This window comes from Lytechinus pictus, chromosome 12 (assembly GCF_037042905.1).
Source record: "Lytechinus pictus isolate F3 Inbred chromosome 12, Lp3.0, whole genome shotgun sequence".
Taxonomy (NCBI): domain Eukaryota; kingdom Metazoa; phylum Echinodermata; class Echinoidea; order Temnopleuroida; family Toxopneustidae; genus Lytechinus; species Lytechinus pictus.
The window spans coordinates 29,806,327-29,826,530 of record NC_087256.1 but is presented as its reverse complement, the minus strand read 5'-3'; the positions used below and the strand labels follow the sequence as shown (position 1 = coordinate 29,826,530).

At 35.7% G+C, this 20,204-nt stretch overlaps 1 protein-coding gene across 1 annotated transcript in view; it reads left to right on the top strand.

Annotated features, from left to right (window-relative positions):
- LOC129272714 (mitotic apparatus protein p62-like) overlaps positions 1–20,204 on the top strand; it is a 38,123-nt gene that overhangs the window by 5,953 nt on the left and 11,966 nt on the right. The window contains exons 3-8 of the mRNA XM_064107234.1: positions 4,024–4,146; positions 9,142–9,232; positions 9,834–9,949; positions 10,654–10,824; positions 17,167–17,355; positions 19,555–19,592. Of these exons, the coding sequence (XP_063963304.1) occupies positions 4,024–4,146; positions 9,142–9,232; positions 9,834–9,949; positions 10,654–10,824; positions 17,167–17,355; positions 19,555–19,592 (728 nt within the window). The remainder of the gene's footprint in view (positions 1–4,023; positions 4,147–9,141; positions 9,233–9,833; positions 9,950–10,653; positions 10,825–17,166; positions 17,356–19,554; positions 19,593–20,204) is intronic.

Genomic DNA, 20,204 nt, shown 5'->3' with positions numbered 1-20,204 from the left:
GATTTCATGAATAAATTAGCATAATTAATTCATATAAAATAAAAATATATGAATTCAGTGAAATTTACTAATGCAACTGCGTAGATTACGTCATTCTCTACCATCATGCAAATTTTCGTTGTGATCGCGCAATCCACGGCTGAGATCTTAAGGGAGGGGCCATAATGCCCCCCCCCCCCCCCCGGGAATGACAAGAATAAAAATACCCCGGGAGATTGAGGGTTAAATCAATAGAGAAAAATCAGACAAGCATAATACTGAACATTTCATCATAATCGGTTGTAAAATAAGAAAGTTATGACATTCTAAAGTTTCGCTTATTTTTCACAAAATAGTTATATGCACAATTTGGTCACATGCAAAAGAAAGAATTGATGATGTCCCTCACTCACTATTTCTTTTGTTTTTTATTGTTTGAATTACCCAATATTTCAATTTTTACAGATTTGACAGTAAGGACCAACTTGACTGAAACATAAAATGTTAAACAATGGTAATTCCACATGTTCAAGGAGAAATACAACTTTGTTTCACAGGACAATGAGGAGAAAATTAGAATATTTCATATTTCACATAATAAAATACAAAAGAAATAGTGAGTGAGTGATGTCATCAGTTCCCTCATTTGCATACCGACCAGGATGTGCATATGACTATTTTGTGAAATTAAGCGAAACTTAAAAATGTCATAACTTTCTTATTCTACATCCGATTTTGATGAAATTTTCAGAGTTATGCTAGTGGGATTTTTCTCTTTTTATTCAAATCAATTTTTTGTTGGGTGGACTTGTCCTTTAAGCTGTAGAATGTACTTTTTATATTTAGACAGATTCAGATGGGGCGCCAGGGGGCACATGTAAATTTAGAGAATTTTCCATTGAACATACAGCACATTTCAAGAAATTGTGATCTGTGCCCCTTCTATTTCAAATCCTGGATTCTCCTCAAATTCTCAAATTTGTCAGCTTGCCTAATTACTTGAAAACTGCTCATAATGCAAAATCAGAGATACAATAAGGGCATGTGCAGATAAAGTTGATTTAAACTTGAATCTAAAAACACTGACCTGAAACTCTTTTATGCAATTTCCTGAAATCAGAGAGATTAAATAAAAAGTGTGTGAATAGAATAGCTCGACTCTTGGTGCTTAAAGCTGAAAGGTGCATGCAATTGGAATGCCCTTCAAGGAGAATGAAACTCGAGGAGCAAGTTAGCTTTTGTGAAAGCAGAAAATTCAAAGAATAAGATCAACAAAAGTTTGAGTAAAATAGGACTAAAATCAATAGAAGAGTTATGAGCATTTGAATGTCGAGATCACTAATGCTATGGAGATCCTCCTATTGGCAATGCGACCAAGATCTATGAGGTCACAGATGAACAACTCTTCCCTTTTCGACACTAAAAATATACCCCAAAACATCTCTTTTTGCTCATTATAATCATATGACAAACGATTCATCAATGATATAATGTTGTGAAACCTCTGTACTTGTCCTCTCATAAAGAGAACACCTCACCTTGTGATAGTCTCTATAAAAGTGAGAATATAAGTGAAATAAGTACTGAAGTAATGAGGGAGTTGTACGTGTGTGACATCACAGATCTTGGTCGCATTGCCAATGGGAGGATCTACATGGCATTAGTTATCTCAATATTCAAATGCTCATAACTTTCTTATTATTCATTCAATCTTCCTCAAACTTTCAACAATATTTTTCTTTGATTTTTCTCTTTGATATGGATTCAGCTAGTTTCAAGGGTTTCATTCTCCTTTAATGAACAATTGTTCACTTTTGGTGCATTCCATAATGTTCAGAGAGAGGTATTCACCATTCAGATGGCCTTTGAAGCTATAGTAGCATATTTGTTACTTTGTGAATACCTCATTAGAGTGCCACCACCCCCCTCTCCATGATTTTAAATATCTGATGGTATTAGAGGTCATTCAGTTCAAGGGCTACCTAGGAACTTGTATTACTCTTCACATTGATACAGTACTAAGGATCTTCATATCCAGCCTATCAATTTTATGTCAGTACCTGTATATTTTCACAATTGTGGTGTTTTCATGTGAAGCAATGGTGCACTCAAATCAATCCTAGATGAAAGTTAAAGTCTTCAGATCTGTGGTGCCATTGTAAATGTAGTCTAGCGCCATCTAGTGGTAGATTCAGTACATTGCCAGCTGATAATGTGTAGTTGTGCAATAAATGATTCTACACAGAAAGTTGATTGCTTTCCCCCCCTTTTGCCTCCCTCCCTCCATCCTTCCATCTCTCCCTTCTTCTCTTCTTTTTATCTGTTCTACCTCTCCCTTCCTCTTCCTTTCTCTCTTCCTTCCTTTCTCTCTCTCTCTTCCCCCTCCTTCCTTCCACCCCCCTTTATCCATCTCTCACCCTCTCCCCTTTCCAACCTTCTCTACCTCCCCCGCCCTTTCCCCTCCTTTCTATCCCCCCTCTAACTCTCTCCTCTCCTGCCATCCTTTTTTTTACCTCTCTCTGCCTCTTATTCCCCCTCTCATCCCCTTTCCATTCCTTGCTACAACTCCCTTTCCCTCCATCCTTCTCTACCTCACTCTTCCTATTTTTATTCTACCTCTCTCTTCTCCTTCCTCTCTATCTTCCCCTCTATCCATCCAGGGCTCCCTATTTCCATCATTCCCTCCCCTCTTTCCACCTCTCCCTCCCCCTCTCTTTCTCTCCCTCTTTTCCCCCTACATTCTCTTCATCCTTCTCTCTGTTCTTCCATCTTTCTCTTGCCCCTCCCTTCTAATCCATCTCTAATGAATTTGAATTGATATCTTTAAGGTTTCTCCAAGAATAATTCTAATGCCTGCATGCATGCCATTTTTGGTTATAACTTGACAATTGATCCAAGATGGAGAGCCATGACATAGATCTATGGCCTTCCATAGTTAGGATTGATTGGATTTCTATCTCAGCTCTTTGTAAGGCAGGGCCTTGATGTAACCTGCCTTTCAAGGGAAGACATTCCTACTTCTGTATCTTCTGCATCGGGGTTTAAATATTTCTTTTTCTATTCATTGTAATGAACCAAGTGGCAACTTATCAGGGGCCCGTCTTACAAAGTGCTACGATTGATCCGATCATGGCCCTATCCAATCAACCTCAACTGTATGGAAATCCATTGGTGTCATAATTTTTTCTACAAACGATTGGATATTAGGTGTTGACGTTGCTGGCTTTCCATAGTTATGGTTGATCGGATCAATTGCAACTCTTTGTAAGACTGGGCTCTATGCAACTCCCATCATTTCAGGGTTGGCAATTTCCCTAGAAAATTCAGGTATTTTCCGCCCAGGGCCCCAGGTGGAAAATACTGGGGAAAACTTTGAAATGCTGGGAAATATTTAAGATCTACAGGGAGGAACCTGTAGGTAAATACTAAAATACACCTTGTCCATACCTGAAAATATTCAAGTAGTTCACTAATGCTGTATAGTGTTTCCCTGCTTTGCAAACTATTTCCCATTTTCCTAAAGAATTATTTAGGTGACATTTACAGGTATGTATCACCGGTATCTCCTATTCCGGCAATTGGACATTATGGCCTGAATTCACAACGGTGGTTCTTAAAACCATCGGTTGAACCCATGGTTTATGCAGATTTCCTGTATGAATTATGCCTATTCACCGCGTATATTAAAAAATGCCGAATGCTGATGCACGCTTTTGTCACAGTGCACCAAATTGACGCCTGTTGCTGTGGTTATCCATGCTTTTTGAACTGAAGAGTGGACCTGTGAAAAAAATAGTGTACTTAACCATGGCAACAGGCGTCAATTTGGCGCAATGTGACAAAAGTGCGCATTAGCATTGGATATTTTTTTATATACGTGGTTAATAAGCGTAATTTATACAAGAAATCTGCCTAGACCATGGGTTCAACCAATGGTTTTAAAAACCACCTTTGTGAATTCGGGCCTATGTGGCAGATCATGCTTTGCACAGAAGTTTGCACATCTTAATCCCTTTCCTATACCTATGTATCTTTAATTCACAGGCTGTTCTTGGGGTGAAAGCTAAAGATAACGAGAGGAACGTGATTGAGATCGAAACAATTAACTTTGATGGAGAAACAATCACTATGCCTATCTTCTCACTTAGAGCTGGTCTCAATGAAAGTGTGAGTATATGTTCCTTTTCCTGTTCAGAGATATTAATGATGACAATGTCAATAGAAGTCCACCGAATAAGTTGGTTTGAGGAAATCTAAAAGCAAATCACTGAAAATTTCATAGAAATTGTTTGTATTGACTTGATTTAGGTCCAAGTTAGTACACTTGTGAAATTATAAATATGGCTATTTTGCCTTGGCTTTGATCTATAATGATTTTCTTGTTTTCCTGATTAAAAAAAAAATTAAGGAATATACAGATGAATGGATAATTTTTGATGCTTGAATGAATAGACAACTCAAATTTGTGTGTGTGATTTCTTTGTTTGCCTCCTATTTCGGCTCCTGTTGCTATGTCAAGTTAACTGTTACATGCTCCAATATGAATACAGGTACATGGGTAAAAATCTCCAAGGAAGAGGCAAATATAAATTGGCAGAAATAGAGCTGTTGATTTCTTTTAATTTGAGAAGGGAGTTGAATGTTATGATTACAATTTACAATTTTTAATTTTTTTTAAAGATTTGTAAGCTCAAAAACAAGCTACATGTAAATTTTTTATCAAACTTCTCAAAACATAACAATTTTTCACACATACATGCAAGTTGCCATAAAATTCAGGCTGGTAAAACCACAATAAAGCCCAATTTCAAGGCTAATGAATATGAGAGTTTTTAGAGCAAAATACTTGGCTAGTTAGCCGTGGGAAGGATGGGAACCCATAACTTTGCAATTGTGTATTTGGTTTCCAACATGGTCTTCATAGATTCTTCACCAAGATTAAAGAATGTTAGCATAATTTTTTTTCCACAGAATTTGTCATCAATCATTTTTGGTGTTTGCATCCCACCATATACTTAACACTTTCATCAGTATTAGTCAATGTGGCACCTGCCAATCAGTCTTATTCTGTTCAAAAAGAAAAAAAAATGGCTTGGCTGCTCTCAGTTTTGTAGAATAGCTACATTCTTGTGGGAAGAGTGTGGTTATCCTTAAAGGAGAATGAAACTCTTGGAGCAAGTTAGCTTTTGTGAAAGCAGAAAAATCAAAGAATAAGATCAACAAAAGTTTGAGTAAAATAGGACTAGCGATAGAAGAGTTATGAGCATTTGAATGTCGAGATCACTAATGCTATGGAGATCCTCCCTTTGGCAATGCGACCAAGATCTATGATGTCACAGATGAACAACTCTCCCCTTTTGGACACTGAAAATATACCCCAAAACATCTCTTTTTGCTCATTCTAATCATATGACAAACGATGCATCAATGATACAATGTTGTGAAACCTCTGTACTTGTCCTCTCATAAAGAGAACACCTCACCTTGTGATAGACTCTATAAAAGTGAGAATATAAGTGAAATAAGTACTAAAGTAATGAGGGAGTTGTACGTGTGTGACATCACAGATCTTGGTCGCATTGCCAATGGGAGGATCTACATGTACATGGCATTAGTGATCTCAATATTCAAATGCTCATAACCTTCTTATTATTCATTCAATCTTCCTCAAACTTTCAACAATATGTTTCTTTGATTTTTCTCTTTGATATGGATTCAGCTGGTTTCAAGGGTTTCATTCTCCTTTAAAATACTTGCACCAAGAATGAACATGTTGTAATGGCCCATTTCAGTCCAAGTACAACCATAATCACCTGAGTCAACTTTAGAAGTATTCATTATTATTTTATTAAAAGTATGCAGTAATATGAGAATATCCATGGAGAAAGATTTTTTTTACTGATCCTGATCAAACTGGTGCTGAATTTATGAATGGATCTTTGAGAGTCAGGGGGGGGGGGTGGTTGGATAAAGATGAAGTGTACAAATATTGACCCGCAAAAGTAAGTGCAGACCAGGGTCTAACGAAGGCACACTTTAAAATTTTTTTTTAGATATCGTAATACATATCATACAACGTTACTCATGAGCTCAAGCTGAACAAGCTTGGCACGTGCACAACAAACGAAGAGAAAATTGTAAACATTACTTATCATTTACAAAAGGTGTAAAAAAGTTAAAATTACAGCATAATTCAGAAAGATTTTGAGCAAAACATTCAGAACCAGGCCAATAATACAATGATTTCAATGGGGCTAATGATGTATTCATGAGGTCATATCTAAGTCCTCCCTCCATGGACTAATTCCCAACAAATTTGGATTGTGGAGGTATTCCATCATGCTCTACCAAAATATGGCAGAAAAAAAAACGCTGAAATGAAAAGAAAAAAAAGAAGAAAGTTGTGATGTCATCACTTTGGTACTCTACAGTTACCTTATGGTCACAAAACCTACTGATGCACTTGAATCTGTGCATTATTTGTATACTGTCCTCTCCTCTATAAAACAAACATCATATAAAACCCGCTGTATATTTGTCAGGCTACCATATTCTGTCAGCCAAATACAACATTTCAGTATGTAGGAAAAGTAATATCTTTCTCTAGCTCCATTAAGTAGTCTGCACAAGTACAAGGCCTCTTTTCTTCACTTGCCTGCCCATATAGCCTTAAAGAGAGAGAGAGTGTGGAAATGTCTAAACCTGCCTTTGGTCAAATTTTGACAAGTAGGAAATTGGTCATTCATCAGAATTATCAAGATTGTGGAATTTTACTGAACGGCCTTGGACTTGAATTCCAACACCTTCAAACACCTTTGGGGTTTTACATGCATGACACATGTTGAAGCTAGCTTGAAGCTAGCCATTGTGATTATATATATATTTTCCAGTGTTTTATTAAAGACTACTTCACAATAGCTTGAGTGAAATTTTCCAAATAGTTTGCGGCTTTCTGCTTTGTCCCTCAAACTTTGGCTCTTTTGGGGTTATTATCTTTCTGGATTTCATTTTTTTTCTTCTCTTTTTCAGGTCCTTTTCTCACAAAATTGATATCTTTGTGCATAATTTCCTGATGTACATATAATTTTCATCTTATATTCTATCTCATTCTGTCTTTCTCTCTTTTACCTCCACCACATATGCTCCCTTGCTCTCTTTCTCTTAGCCCCCCCCCCCTTCCACTTATAACAGACCAGCTTATTCTCTGTATTGATATTTTCAAGTACCTGAAAGCCATTAGCGCCTACTAAATCCTTCAATAACTACCCATGTCATAATGTTTGGACTCCTCACGAACAGTATCATGACGTGCCCCCTCATTCACTATCGCCATTGCAGTCAAACTCTTGAAGTGAATAGCCCTTTGTTTGCGACAAGGAATGGCTTAATCCGTAAACTGATATTTCAGGAGGAAGGAAAGGCGTTGCAAAGGTTGGCGTTTTCAAGACCATAATTGGGTGTCTTCTCGGGTTTGGGTTAATCTGACGCGCTTTGACCAAAGGCGACCGCACGCAACTTGCTTCTTTATCACCTGAGAGAGAGAAAGAGGGAGGGAGAGTGAGGGGGGGGGGGGAGAAGAGAGAGAGAGAGAAAAAAGAAAGAATACTAGGTAATGGTTTTTCAAGTGGTTTTGGAGTATCCTAAGGTTCTTATCTTAAATACTTGAATTGTGCCTTAAAAACCTGTTTGATAGGAAAGTTGACAGGTTTTTTTATGTAGGTATTAGATCAGTATGCATGCATGAAAGAGAAAGCCATCGGTTTTAAATAAGAACTATACAGCGGAGTGGATCAATAGATTTTATTACCATAGACATTTTTAAAGTATCATTGAGAAATATTTAGTAATATCAATATTGTGGAAAGATAAGGAAGCCAGTCAGTTTGACAATCTTGCAAATCTGCTTCAACTATTGAAGTGTATTTGGGGAAAATAGCTTTGAATCTGGAGGGCTGTTTGAAAATAAATCTCTTTGTAAATGGCTACAATTTTATGAATGACTGGGCTAAATCAGATTCTAAAACTCTTTCTTTAATGGTATTTATTGTTTGCTTCACATCACTTTTACATTATCAACATAATCACAAATTAAACATTTTAATTCTCAAGCATGACTTGAAATACAATCTTTATAGGTAATTTTTTAAGCACCTGAGTGCAAAGTGTAGTATTTGTCAAAACTAATTAATGGTAAAGAAATTCAGTGCCTCCATGTTATTAAAAACGGCAAGGAAAATTCAGGGTATCTCTTTCGCATAAGAACGTAGACCAGCCGTTGGTTGTCATGCATAACTTGGGAATAGCTCTATGAATCATCCCTGTGGTTTGATTTAAACTTCAAACCCTGCCAACCCACTTTATAAAGCAAATAATGCACAGCTTTAAATTTGTGATACTAGTGGCGATGTGGGCATTTCAGGTACTGTCTTTACAATATTATCCAAAAGCACATTGTAAATACATGAGAGTGTATTGTATTGGCACTATCAAACTTCCAAAGGTGCATAATAATAGTGTCTTCTTCCCCTCTGTTTTAAGGGATACTCCTTGCTGCAAATATCTATATCTAAATTAATAGAGTAAAATTCACATAGCAAAATGCTGAAAATTTAATCAAAATCTGATAACAAATGGAGAAGTTTAGCAATATATTGTGAAAACAGTTACATGAACGTCGTCATGAATGTTTATTAGATGGGCTGATGATGTCACAACCCCACTTTCCTTTTTCTTATAGTTATTACATGAAATCACAATTATTATTAGTTTTTCATACATGTGTGAATGATATGTCCCCCTTGTAATGAAATAAGTTGCATCAATGAATATCTAATGCACTTAATCAGTTGCTATTCTAGTATTTTTGGTTCTTGAAGGAAAAAATTGAATAAACCTAATTTCTTATAATAAAATACAAAAGAACAAGTGGGGGTATGACATCATCAGTTTGCTCATTGAATATTCATGAAGACATGCCTAGAACTGTTTCACCGGAAAATGCAAATCTTTGAAATGCCATATCTTTGTTATTCCTTGTCCGATTTTGATCAAATTTTCAATGTTTCGTTTGTCTGATTTTTCTTAATCTGTTCAAATCATATTACTTTCAGCTTGGAGTACCGCTTTAATTGATTTCTTTTTCACCTATTGTGGACTTTACAGATTACTTTGGATGTAGGGTTACAGCCTCCCGTCACATTCAAATTAGCCCATGGTTCAGGACCTGTGTGTCTCAGTGGACAACATGCATTAGGTAAGATTTCGTCAATTCTTTTGGAAAGAAAACTATTAAAGGTTTGTTTATCAGATTGAGTGGGTAAACGTTCTGAGTAAAATCCCCCCTGAAAAAAGAGGGGAAAAAAATCAATGAATTACAGTATATAAACTATTTTCATTATCAGGTTTTTCAATTTCAGTAGGGCCCTGTATCACAAATAAGTTATAACTAATTTTCTCTTGGCCAATCAAATGACTTAAAAGGTTTTATTAGATTATGGAAGAAGTCTGTAACTTTCCATTAATAAGAAATGAATGAAACGGCCATCCTGGGCCCCGTCTTACAAAGAGCAACGATTGATCCAATCAACCGCAACTATGGAAAGCCAGCAATCTCAACATCTAAATTAGATGTTTGTGCAAAATATTTTCTAGATGTGATTTCTATTCATACATTCCCTGTTTTCTTGACAATTCAGTGTGCTTCTCTTGGTTTTCAAAAGGACATTGTGCAAATTTCCTCAAGAAAAATCATGACCATGATGGATTTCCATATGCTTGAGGTTGATCGGATCAATTGTAACTCTTTGTAAGATGGGGCCCCAGAACTCTATTTGTATCTGATTGCTTTCATCCAGATTTACAGGATCATGATGATTTGGGCATAGAAGATGAAGATGAAGGTGAGGAAGAGGAGGAGACCGTCAAGAAGGCTTCAACGAAAGGAACGGATAAGAAGAAAGCTGCAATAAAGGTAATCTACACAAAGAATTATTCACACTTGGGGGGTGTTTCACAAAGAATTAAGTATGACTTAAGTCGCACTTAAATGCCAACGCGTACACGATATGCAACGTGCGATCTTATTGATAGATACGCAGGAGTGCGCGCCCTCTTCGCATGATCTGACCAATGCGGTCAAGCCTTTCATACCGTACGCCACTCGGTATGTAAGTGCGACTCTAAGTCATACTCAAATCTTTGTGAAACACCCCCCAGGACTACTTGAAATTTATGCATGAATGGTGCCCTGGGGAACGTTTCATGAAAGGACTTGTCAGATGTTTTATCAGACAAAAGTCTGTTCAATCCGACAGATACCATAGTGACAATGCATCTTAGCCAATCAAATTCAAGGAAAGTTGTTGTATCATAGAACTTGTGGGGAAAAAAATGTTCACGAACCGCTCCCCTGTTCCTGTGAGACTTGTCAAACTTTCATAACTTTTGTAACTGATTTTTATTTTTCATTGCTTCACTGTCATCTCATTCCTTTGAAATTTATTTCTCTCAGGTCTCCTTTGATATCAATATTGGTAATCATTTTCAGTCAAGCTGACGAAGTAGTTATCAAAATTCCAAAATGGGATTTTTCACACAACTGAATCTTGAAAGACTGTTCACACACCAGCGATCATGTACAGTTATGATTGTTTTTCTTATTCTCGAATTTCAAAGGATGTGAAGGTCCCCAAGAAAGGGAAAGGAGATGAACTAGATGACGATGATGATGAGGAGGAGGATGATGATATAGATGAGGAGGAGGACGAGGAGGAAGAAGAAGAGGAAAAACAAACTGCCAAAGGAAAGAAGAGGCCGGCTCCATCAACGAAAGGTCCAGCTAAGAAGGTATGTATCATGTGGAACCAGGAGTCCGTTCCATTAAGACTTGTTATCATAACAAATGCACAATTTCCATAACAAGTTTACGATCAGCCAATCAAAATTGAATGATTTCAGTAGCTTTAAACTGTCATCGAATTTGTTAGTATAACAAGTTTGATGAAATGGGGCCCTGGGACCACTGTCAACAAGTCTGAGAAGGGTGTGCCCACAATCTCTTTCATATCTATTGAAGTCTCCTGGCTGTACCTTGGTGAATCCCAGGTAAATTCAATTTGAAAGGGGATTACAGGGTACTTTTATGGTTAAGTCTTACCTCAGAGCAGGGCGGAGTCAAAGGGGGCGGTCCAACAGAGTCTGACCGATCCTGACCATCATTGCTCTAATTGCTTCCAGACTGGTTGATCATAAAATTAAAGAAATACATAAAAAATTTAGTGTTACCAAAGACTGAGAATATTAACCAATGGAGGACGTACATTTCTTTATCTAGATCTATATCAACCTGTTAGTTACTCCGCTGCAATTATGCAGTGGAACTAAGAATGGCAAACAGATGAAATAACATGGCTGCACCCATCCACCAGGGCCGATATTTGATTAAAAGTATTGATTAAGGAATCATTTTGCTGGGTTAAGCAAAATGCTTTTAAAAACTCATATTCAGATCACATCTACATGTATGTATTTTACTATATCAATCAAAAAAGCAAAATACTGAAAAATAATCATTGTGATGTCATAAATTTGAAGCCAAATAATTCACAATGTAATGTCTGTAATCCATCTGTGTGCAGGTTTGTATGACTGCGCATGTGACCATTTGTAAACCACACGCAAGCCAGACGTTATCCTGGTAGGTGGCTGACTTAGATTTAAGTTAAATACTTGGCCAAAATATACAATTGAATACCAAAGATGGTTAAGTATATTACTTTGCAAAATGCTTAAAATTCTGGCCGAAGTATAAGAAATGAATACCAGCCATGGATTATAACATAACAGGTCAATAATTTCAAGCAAGAACATTGAGAAATCCTTATCAGTACTATTTCCATAGCTCTATTTTTTCATTAAAGGTTTGAAATTGTGGTATATAGATCTGGATAAGGAAATATAGGTCTTAAAGTGGTTGATATTCATAGTCTTTGGTGACAGTGAGTTTCTTATGTATTTCTTTATTTTAGCAGTCCTTTGTAAAATCATTGGCAGTCACTAATGAAATAAATAGACCCCGAAGACTCGGCCCTACCTCAGAGTCATTGAAGGTAACTTTTAGTTTCACCAAGATGAAAGCCATGTGACAGTTAATGTGAATGTGTATCATTGATTACTTCTGGTGAAAAAGAATAAAAATTGAATTTAAGGGATGGTCCAGACTGGAAATTTTTATATCTCAATGAACAGAGTAAAATTCACAGAGAAAAATGCTGTAAATTTGATCAAAATCAGATAACAAATAACGAAGTTATTGAATTTTAAAGATTTGCATTATTCCAGTGAAACAGTTCTAGGCATGTCTTTATGAATATTCATTAGGTGGGCTGATGATGTCATATCCCCACTTGTTCTTTTGTATTTTATTATATGAAATTAGGTTTATTAAAAAAAAAAATTTACCAAGAAATAAAACAATTGGATTGACAACTGATTAAGTGCATTAGTTATATATTCCGCAACTTATTTCTTCATAAAGGAGACACATCATTTACACATGTATGAAAAAATTGAACAATTGTGATTTCATGTAATAAAATAAGAAAAAGGAAAGTCGGGATATGACTTCAGCCCACCTAATGAATATTCATGACGATGTGCATATAACTGTTTTCACAAATATTGATAAACTTTAAAATTCAATAATTTCGTTATTTGTTATCCAATTTTGATGAAATTTTCAGCATTTTGCTCTGCAAAGTTTACTCTATTTGGATTTAAATATTTTCAGCCTGGACCATCCCTTCAAAGACAAGTGCCTCTTTGGTGCATTCTGGTAACTCCCATGTGACCTCTTCACTGGTTAATCTTATGGTTTGAATTCCTGGATGTCTTGTGTGTCATAAGCGCAAAAAAAGAAGAAATGCCCGGATTTGTGGAATTCTCTTTTCAACCATCTCTCAGCTTCGCACCCATACAAATCAGCATGCATGCATTTCTTTTGATTGAATCATTTTGGTCTGTCATCAGTTTCACAGTTTAAATGAAGAGATTTGTTAGCTTTCATATGGAGTAGATTGTTAAAAACGCTTCAGAAAAACTTAAGAGCGTACACTTTCTCGAGAAAAGCTTCCTAAACTGTCGCACCACATTCTTTGGCCTCCTTCATGATGACATTGACTTGCTTAAGATAGGGAGATGATGCTGTTGACATGCAAGTCAATAGGTTAGAAATGTAGACAGAGCATCAAAGACCCTGCATACCTAATATGGTCCAGGATATGGACAAATTCTCATTTGGGTTAACTATTTGTCATAAAATTACTAGAAATCAATAGTTTCTGCAACCATTCTAATGGGACTTTTCTCAAATGATCTTTTATGAGATACTGTTTGGACAAGTAGATATTGTTTGAGGCGTGATTAACCAGCTCAGATTTGGCGTAACAAGGTTCAGAAAATATCCAAGTGGTGTAAAATTCCTCATGAAATCTAACAAGTCTCTGGCATTGAATGTGTATCCACTATTTGAAGAATCAGATGATTGTGATCGTTCATAACTTTTTTTTTGCTAGATGCTTGATCATGACATCTTCATTTGCATGCTTTTATTTTGTGATGAAAGCATAAATGTTTCTTTGTAGCCTCATTGGTCTGTCAGCACCAGCAGAAAAACGTTTAATTTAATACCAAACTTTCCATCTCTTTTCTGTGAAACTTTGTTTTTGTCTCAAGTTGCCAAAACCAGCTTTTGATGATGAAGATGACGAGGATGATGAGGATGATGATGATGCCTTAGATTGGAAGGTTTGTCTGAAGTAGAATAGAAATCAACTTGCTCCTACTCCTCTCCCTCCCAAACACCGTTCTTCTTGCCGCTTTTTGTGTTTGTCCAGTTTATGTTTTAATGGGAAGATGGTTACGACTGCCTGCCTCAAAAACCTACAATAAATTAAGCCGTATTGCATTATTTTCTTACAAGTTTTTGATTTTTTTTTGTACATTAAGTATATCACTACACAATCATTTCACATGCGCTCCTAAAAATAAAATAGAAAATAAGTCATCACGAACCATTAAGAAATTAAATTTTTGCATTTTATATTTCATAAAATGGGGCAGCTACTCATTTATGACGTCACAAATCAAAAACTTGAAATTCTAATTATTTTCTTAAATGTTTAATGGATTTTGCTCAAACCTTCACCAATATTTTTTATCATTTTCTTATCTGCTATTTTTACAGCAAACTTTTATGAGGGTGAACTTCTCCTTTAAGAGTATGAAAACTTGTCAAATGAAACAGCGACAAATCATCTCAGAAAGATCCCATATATTAATAATAATAATTATAATAGGCATTTATATAGCGCCATCCATCTAGAAGTATTCTATTCCGAGGCGCACAAGTAAAGAAAGAATGAGAGAGTTCAGATGAGTGTCAGAGTACCAATAACTAATACTATTAAAAAAGATAAGACTTCAGTTTAGATTTGAAGGTCTCCAGTGATGATTTATCTAACAGAAGAAGAATTTCAGGGAGAAATTCACATTAGGAGAAAGGGTTTGAAGTTTATTGTTCATCCACACGTGATTCATGCATACTTTCTAAGATCTATCAGAACTAAGCAATCCAACAAAATGGTCCAAAGGAAATGCTTTGATCTCTTTTCTGGTTGATTTTTACAATAATATCATATTAATTTTTGACTTTAGGTAGTTAAATGAATCTGAATTTTGATGTTTGAAGCTCTTTGGATTTATTTTGGTTAATTACATGGCTTGTGGCTTATTGTAGGTTTTGAGCTAGGTTGGTGCTTGAAGGGTATCATGTTGTGCTTATTAACATCAAGTCTTATCTTTTCTCTTTGGTTTAATTTAGTTATAACATATGTGACCCTGCACTCTAAAACCAACAATAAGTTGCCTAGGCAAGGTTCTCTGTAAATAGTCAAAATAATAATAGTAATAATCTGCTTATTTATTTTTATAATGCGTTTAAGACATACATTGTATGTGTCTAAGCGCTAACAGATTAATTGTTAACCCTATCATCGGATTCAATCATAATCTGATCTTCAAAATTTCCTCATTATGTAAAAATTCGAAGTTGTAAAGTTAAATGAGAAATGAGATACAAGAGTGTTTTGGCACCATTTGTTAGTGACACTGCATGGATATTTCACCGCTATTTTACAGTGTGCACATCTCATGCGTTAGTCAAAGCATGTTTTCTCCTGATCAAACCTTGTCTTCTCCTTATTCTTTGAAGTTCTCGCAATATTTCTCCTTCATTCAATTAAATACTTGTGTATTGTATTGTTGATCAATCCAAATACTTAGGATCTTCTTCTTCAAATTCAATAAAATTGTTTGCTTTGGGGTGTAGGGTAACATATATCTGTCAGCTGGGCAACTTTGTAAAATAATATTCTGTTCATCCTCCCCCTATATTTTTTCTCAATATTTCCTTCTCTTCTCCTAACTTCTGAATCTATGATTAGTTGAGAGCATACAAACTTATTAATTTGAAAGCAGAGACAATTCATTTCAGGAGGGCTCTTTGAACGAGTGGTTGTAATCTTCATATTTCCTGGAATTTTCCAACCATTGGAGCTATGGTACAGCACATTTCTTTCTTGTTTTTATTTTTTATTTATAAAGAAGATCCTGTTGTGTTTCTTTAGGTAATATAGATCCAACGGAGATGTTCTGACCTGAAACACCAGAAGTTATGACTTGATATCACATTGTTGCAACTTGTGAAAAAATAATTTTCTGGTTTTAGGAGGATTAGCGAGTTTTGAGTCTGACATAAACTGTTGGTCATAAGATTTTGTGGAAGTAAAGGAGTTTTGGTTTCTTCATGTCAATTTTTTCTTTCAAGTTATAGAAACATGAACCAAATCCTAATATAGCAAACTGGAGGATAAACAAACTATGGTTGTATTTGTACATTATCTTCTGTGACATTTCTTTTGACATCTGTCATTTTCATAATTTTCCTACCAAAATTTTGCAGAAAGTCATTTTGTAAGCAAAAGAGGAGCGCACCAAATTGTCAAGACAATAGTGAATGTATGAGTATCCATCATATCAAGAAAACATTTGAACAAACATATATTTAAGATGTTGGCGCAGCTGGCTTTCCATAGTTTTGGTTGATCGGATCAATCGCAACTCTTTGTAAAACGGGGCCCAAGAGTTGGAACAGTTTCTGAATTGTCCTACAAAGTTTGAGGGCATGGACGAGTGCTGAGTCAATGGAAGAGACAATGGCTCAACCTTTTTTTGTGTTTTAATTTGGTTCTCTTTTAAATAAAGCGATTTATTTATTTCTTTGTACTTTCATTAGGTACATGACGATAGCATGAGGTAGAGAAATGAGTACAGTAGTCCTTCCAGAGCAATGGTATCAACACTGACATTAAAATGAAAGACAGCAACATAATTCATTTTGATCACTAACTCTAGCTTTTCATAAAATGAATTCTTACTCTTTTAGTTTCTTTAGGTCAACGAGAACGGGAAGCAAGCAGAAAGTTTTCAAAAGTTTCATCTTCGAACTGATATGCGCTTATGATGAGGATGAAGTGTACCACGACATCAAATTACTTGCACACGTTATAGGCAAAAAAAATTACCATTTATAGTATGAATTCTAATATAACTTTTTTTCTTACATCCATCTTTCTTGCTTTTAAAGTCATATATACTTTCTTAGGCCAAGAGGAACAATGAACAAATTTAAATCAAGGATGGTCATCATGATGAATGACCTTAAGAAGTTCTACACTAAATCTAAGTTCATACCCAGATGGAATTAGAATTCTTATTCCTTTGGCAAGCTTATACCTAGTTCTCACCGTCACGATTCGCACTATGATTAAAATTGTGATCTAAATTGTGGAATAATCGTAGTAATCGTGTCAGGTCTCATGAGGTATTGAGGTCAGTCGTGGCAATCATTATTTATTGAAGAAAAGATTTGGACGGCTCAAATATCTTTCGCAATGAGCTATGAAAGGCCGATCGGGACGGATCAAACGATGATGGAAACGAGGTATTAGATTGATAAGGAATGGGATGAGCAAGATGGTTCCACGAAGGATTCATGATGACCAAGATGAAAGATGAAAGGAATTGCTTTACTACATTTAAATTCATCTTGAATTTGATTTCTTCTTTGAGCTTGCCAAGGTTGATAAGGATGGCAGAAGCAAGAGGAAAGCTACAAACGGTTCCATCGAGAACGGCCATGCTGACGATGACGAAGACGACGAAGAAGATGAAGATTTCGAGGTGAAAGACGATGAAGATGAGGAAGTCACCAGCGGAGAAGAAGAAGAAGAAGAGGATGATGAGGAGGAGGATGAAGAGGTTTATATTCTACAGAGATAAATGTGATGTCATTGTGTATTTTGTTTTCATGTAGTATCTTTAGAGAGATCACTTCATCTGTTGCATCATCAAATGTATGATTTTCCGTTTTAGTCGTCACTGCCATATTGATCTATTTTCTCATTTTGAGTTTGAATTTTCTTATGTCATTACCACCATCATCGCTTATTGTTACTCAGTTTTTTTTTTTCCTTTTAGTTTTGTAACCTGTTGAGAAGCTATTGTCTACTCTAACACTTCAATAACCACTTTTCTGCGGATTCCAAGAGCTAACACCCGTTATCAATGACTCCTTGAGTTGATTAATGGCCCCAAAGTGTCTGTTAATCTTGAGTTTCATCAAGTTGTGTACTATTCATAAAATCACAAGATTTCTCTTTTTTTCATATATTCTGTTGTGTGTTTCTAATCTGAACAGATGTTTAATATGAAGTCCTAATCAATCTCCTGTACCATGCGGTGTGTTTGTTACTGCAACACTTACATTGTTTAATGTATGTGATTAATACTAATAACATTCGAATGTACTGTTCTTTCTTTTTCCTTTCATGACTGGAGATTCGTTGATTCTCAGTCAGTTTAATTCTTGACAGCTTAAGTTAATCTCATTTTGTAGATTAAAATACTCGCTGTTGATAGGCTTTGAATGGAATGTTCACAGATTCATTAATCACCAATCTCTTGAAGTACTTAAAAACAATCTTATTGCAATATGATTGTTATTGTTGTGGTTGGAAGTCACATATTTTCACTTGCCTTAAGATAACCCCATTTTCAGTTCAAGTGAAGTTGAAATGAGTATCTGGGATGTCTGTTACGGGAGATATAAGTGTAATAAATAATCCTATGATAGATATGACTTTACACACTAAACCAGGAGCTATTTCCTAAAACTATGCACAAAGTCACTCATAATATTATGAACAAATACAATATGAGGATCCCAAAGATTTTGTTGAGGTTTTCTGGAAGTATATCTGCTCTTTAAATCCCATTTTGATTTTGATTTGGAATTTTTTTTTAAATTTCACGGAATTACGTAATAATGTCATGAATGTTAATCATAATGATAACTACATAAAAATGGAAAAATGTATAATGAATATATTCTAATTTTAAATATGAGTAAACATGATTTAGCGAACCATATGGCTTTCCATATTCCATTCTGTTGTAAAGGAGCCCTCACATGTGGATATGATATGCAAAGTTCTGAGGGGGCCACTTCCATTGATGAGTGGATACCAGGCACGAACAAAGAAACGCGTAAAAAGGATATCTTCAAGATTGGGCACGTTACGTATGTAACGTGATAAGGGTGTCAAAAACACTAAAACACTGAAAAAAGGCTATATATCACTAGGAAATCTACGTGTTTATGGTCAAATTTGCGAGGGTATAAAAGGCAATGCTTTATAAAAAAGTACTTTTTGCCCCAACACTACGTGTTTAGAGTCCGATTTGAGCGAGGTGGGGCGGTACTAGGTAAAGCCAAAATGGGTATAAAAAAGCCGACGTCCGTGATCACGTCCGTGACATAACAATTATAATATTTGTGAAGGTTTTGCTTTGTTTCCAATTCTTTTTAAGAGTAGGGTTTCACACAGCCATACTTGTTAAGGGGTGCATTTTCAGAATGTGGAAAATACTTGTTTAGGGTGCTTTTCGAAACCCCATGGTTGCGCCTGGTATCCACTTGTCAATGGAAGTGCCCTCTCCCCCCTCACCCCTCCCCCCCACCCCCGGGCCATCATAGTAGGTCTACTGTATGTATGGAAAGTCATGTTATCCTTCAATCCCATTCTTGATGGCAAGCTTTTCATTCTTGAATTGCATTTTCTTTAACAATACAAAATTTCAAGCATCCAAAGTCTTTATATGAAGTATCATTTGTGTTAACAAGACAATTCTTGGTCACAAGAAATGGGAGCAAGAAAATGGCTTGCCAAAGGCTAGGTACGTTGACATACACTGGCTGAAACGTTCTGGTGTGAAAGCCCCATTAAGATGATTGTAAATATGAAACACTTCCTGCATTCTGTAGGTTTATTACATGTATTTGAGGTGAAGTAGTTATTAGACCACTTTCGTACTAAGCTGTCATACGTTATGGTCCAATAATTATTTCCCAGGCTGTGTATTTGCTGTAATGATATTTCTTTTTCTTTTCTTTCACAGATGGCCCTAGGGGATGATGATGATGAAGAAGATGATGAGTAAGTATTGTTTCAGTAGAAAACTTAAAAAATAATTTGTGGGTGTGAGAAGAGGGCATAAGTTTACCGGTGAGGGGGGATTTTTCTAAGGTTGCGAAAGTGGCAAAACGTTTTTACACTGCCTTTCTTTTCAACAATTTGCATGAGGGGGTTGAATGGGGTGCGATTTCTTTTTGAGTAATTGGTGTGTATTCTGAGATTATTAACATATTTGCTATGAAAGTCCGGGGTTCGATTCCCGGCCCGGCCCTTGACCAAGGCATTCTTGTCTACATTTCTCTTTTAACTCGCATCAAATAAAGGAAAAAGCTTCATGCATTATTGATTAACATGTTTATATGTTTTTTTAATATTTGCTAGAATTTAAGATTCTTCCTGTTAAAAATTGATTTTTACTTCAATTCAATTCAGTTAAATTTATTGACCATTAAAACAAAAATCAAATGTTTACAGAAAAGACATAATACAAAAATATAATACAAAATACAACATAAAAAGAGTCTTATAAATCAAGTACAAGTTACAAGGAACGAATATGGTCAGAACCCCTGAGAAGCAAAACTGCTTATAATCAGGGCCCTACAAATATCCAAATTTCATAAATGGGTAAAA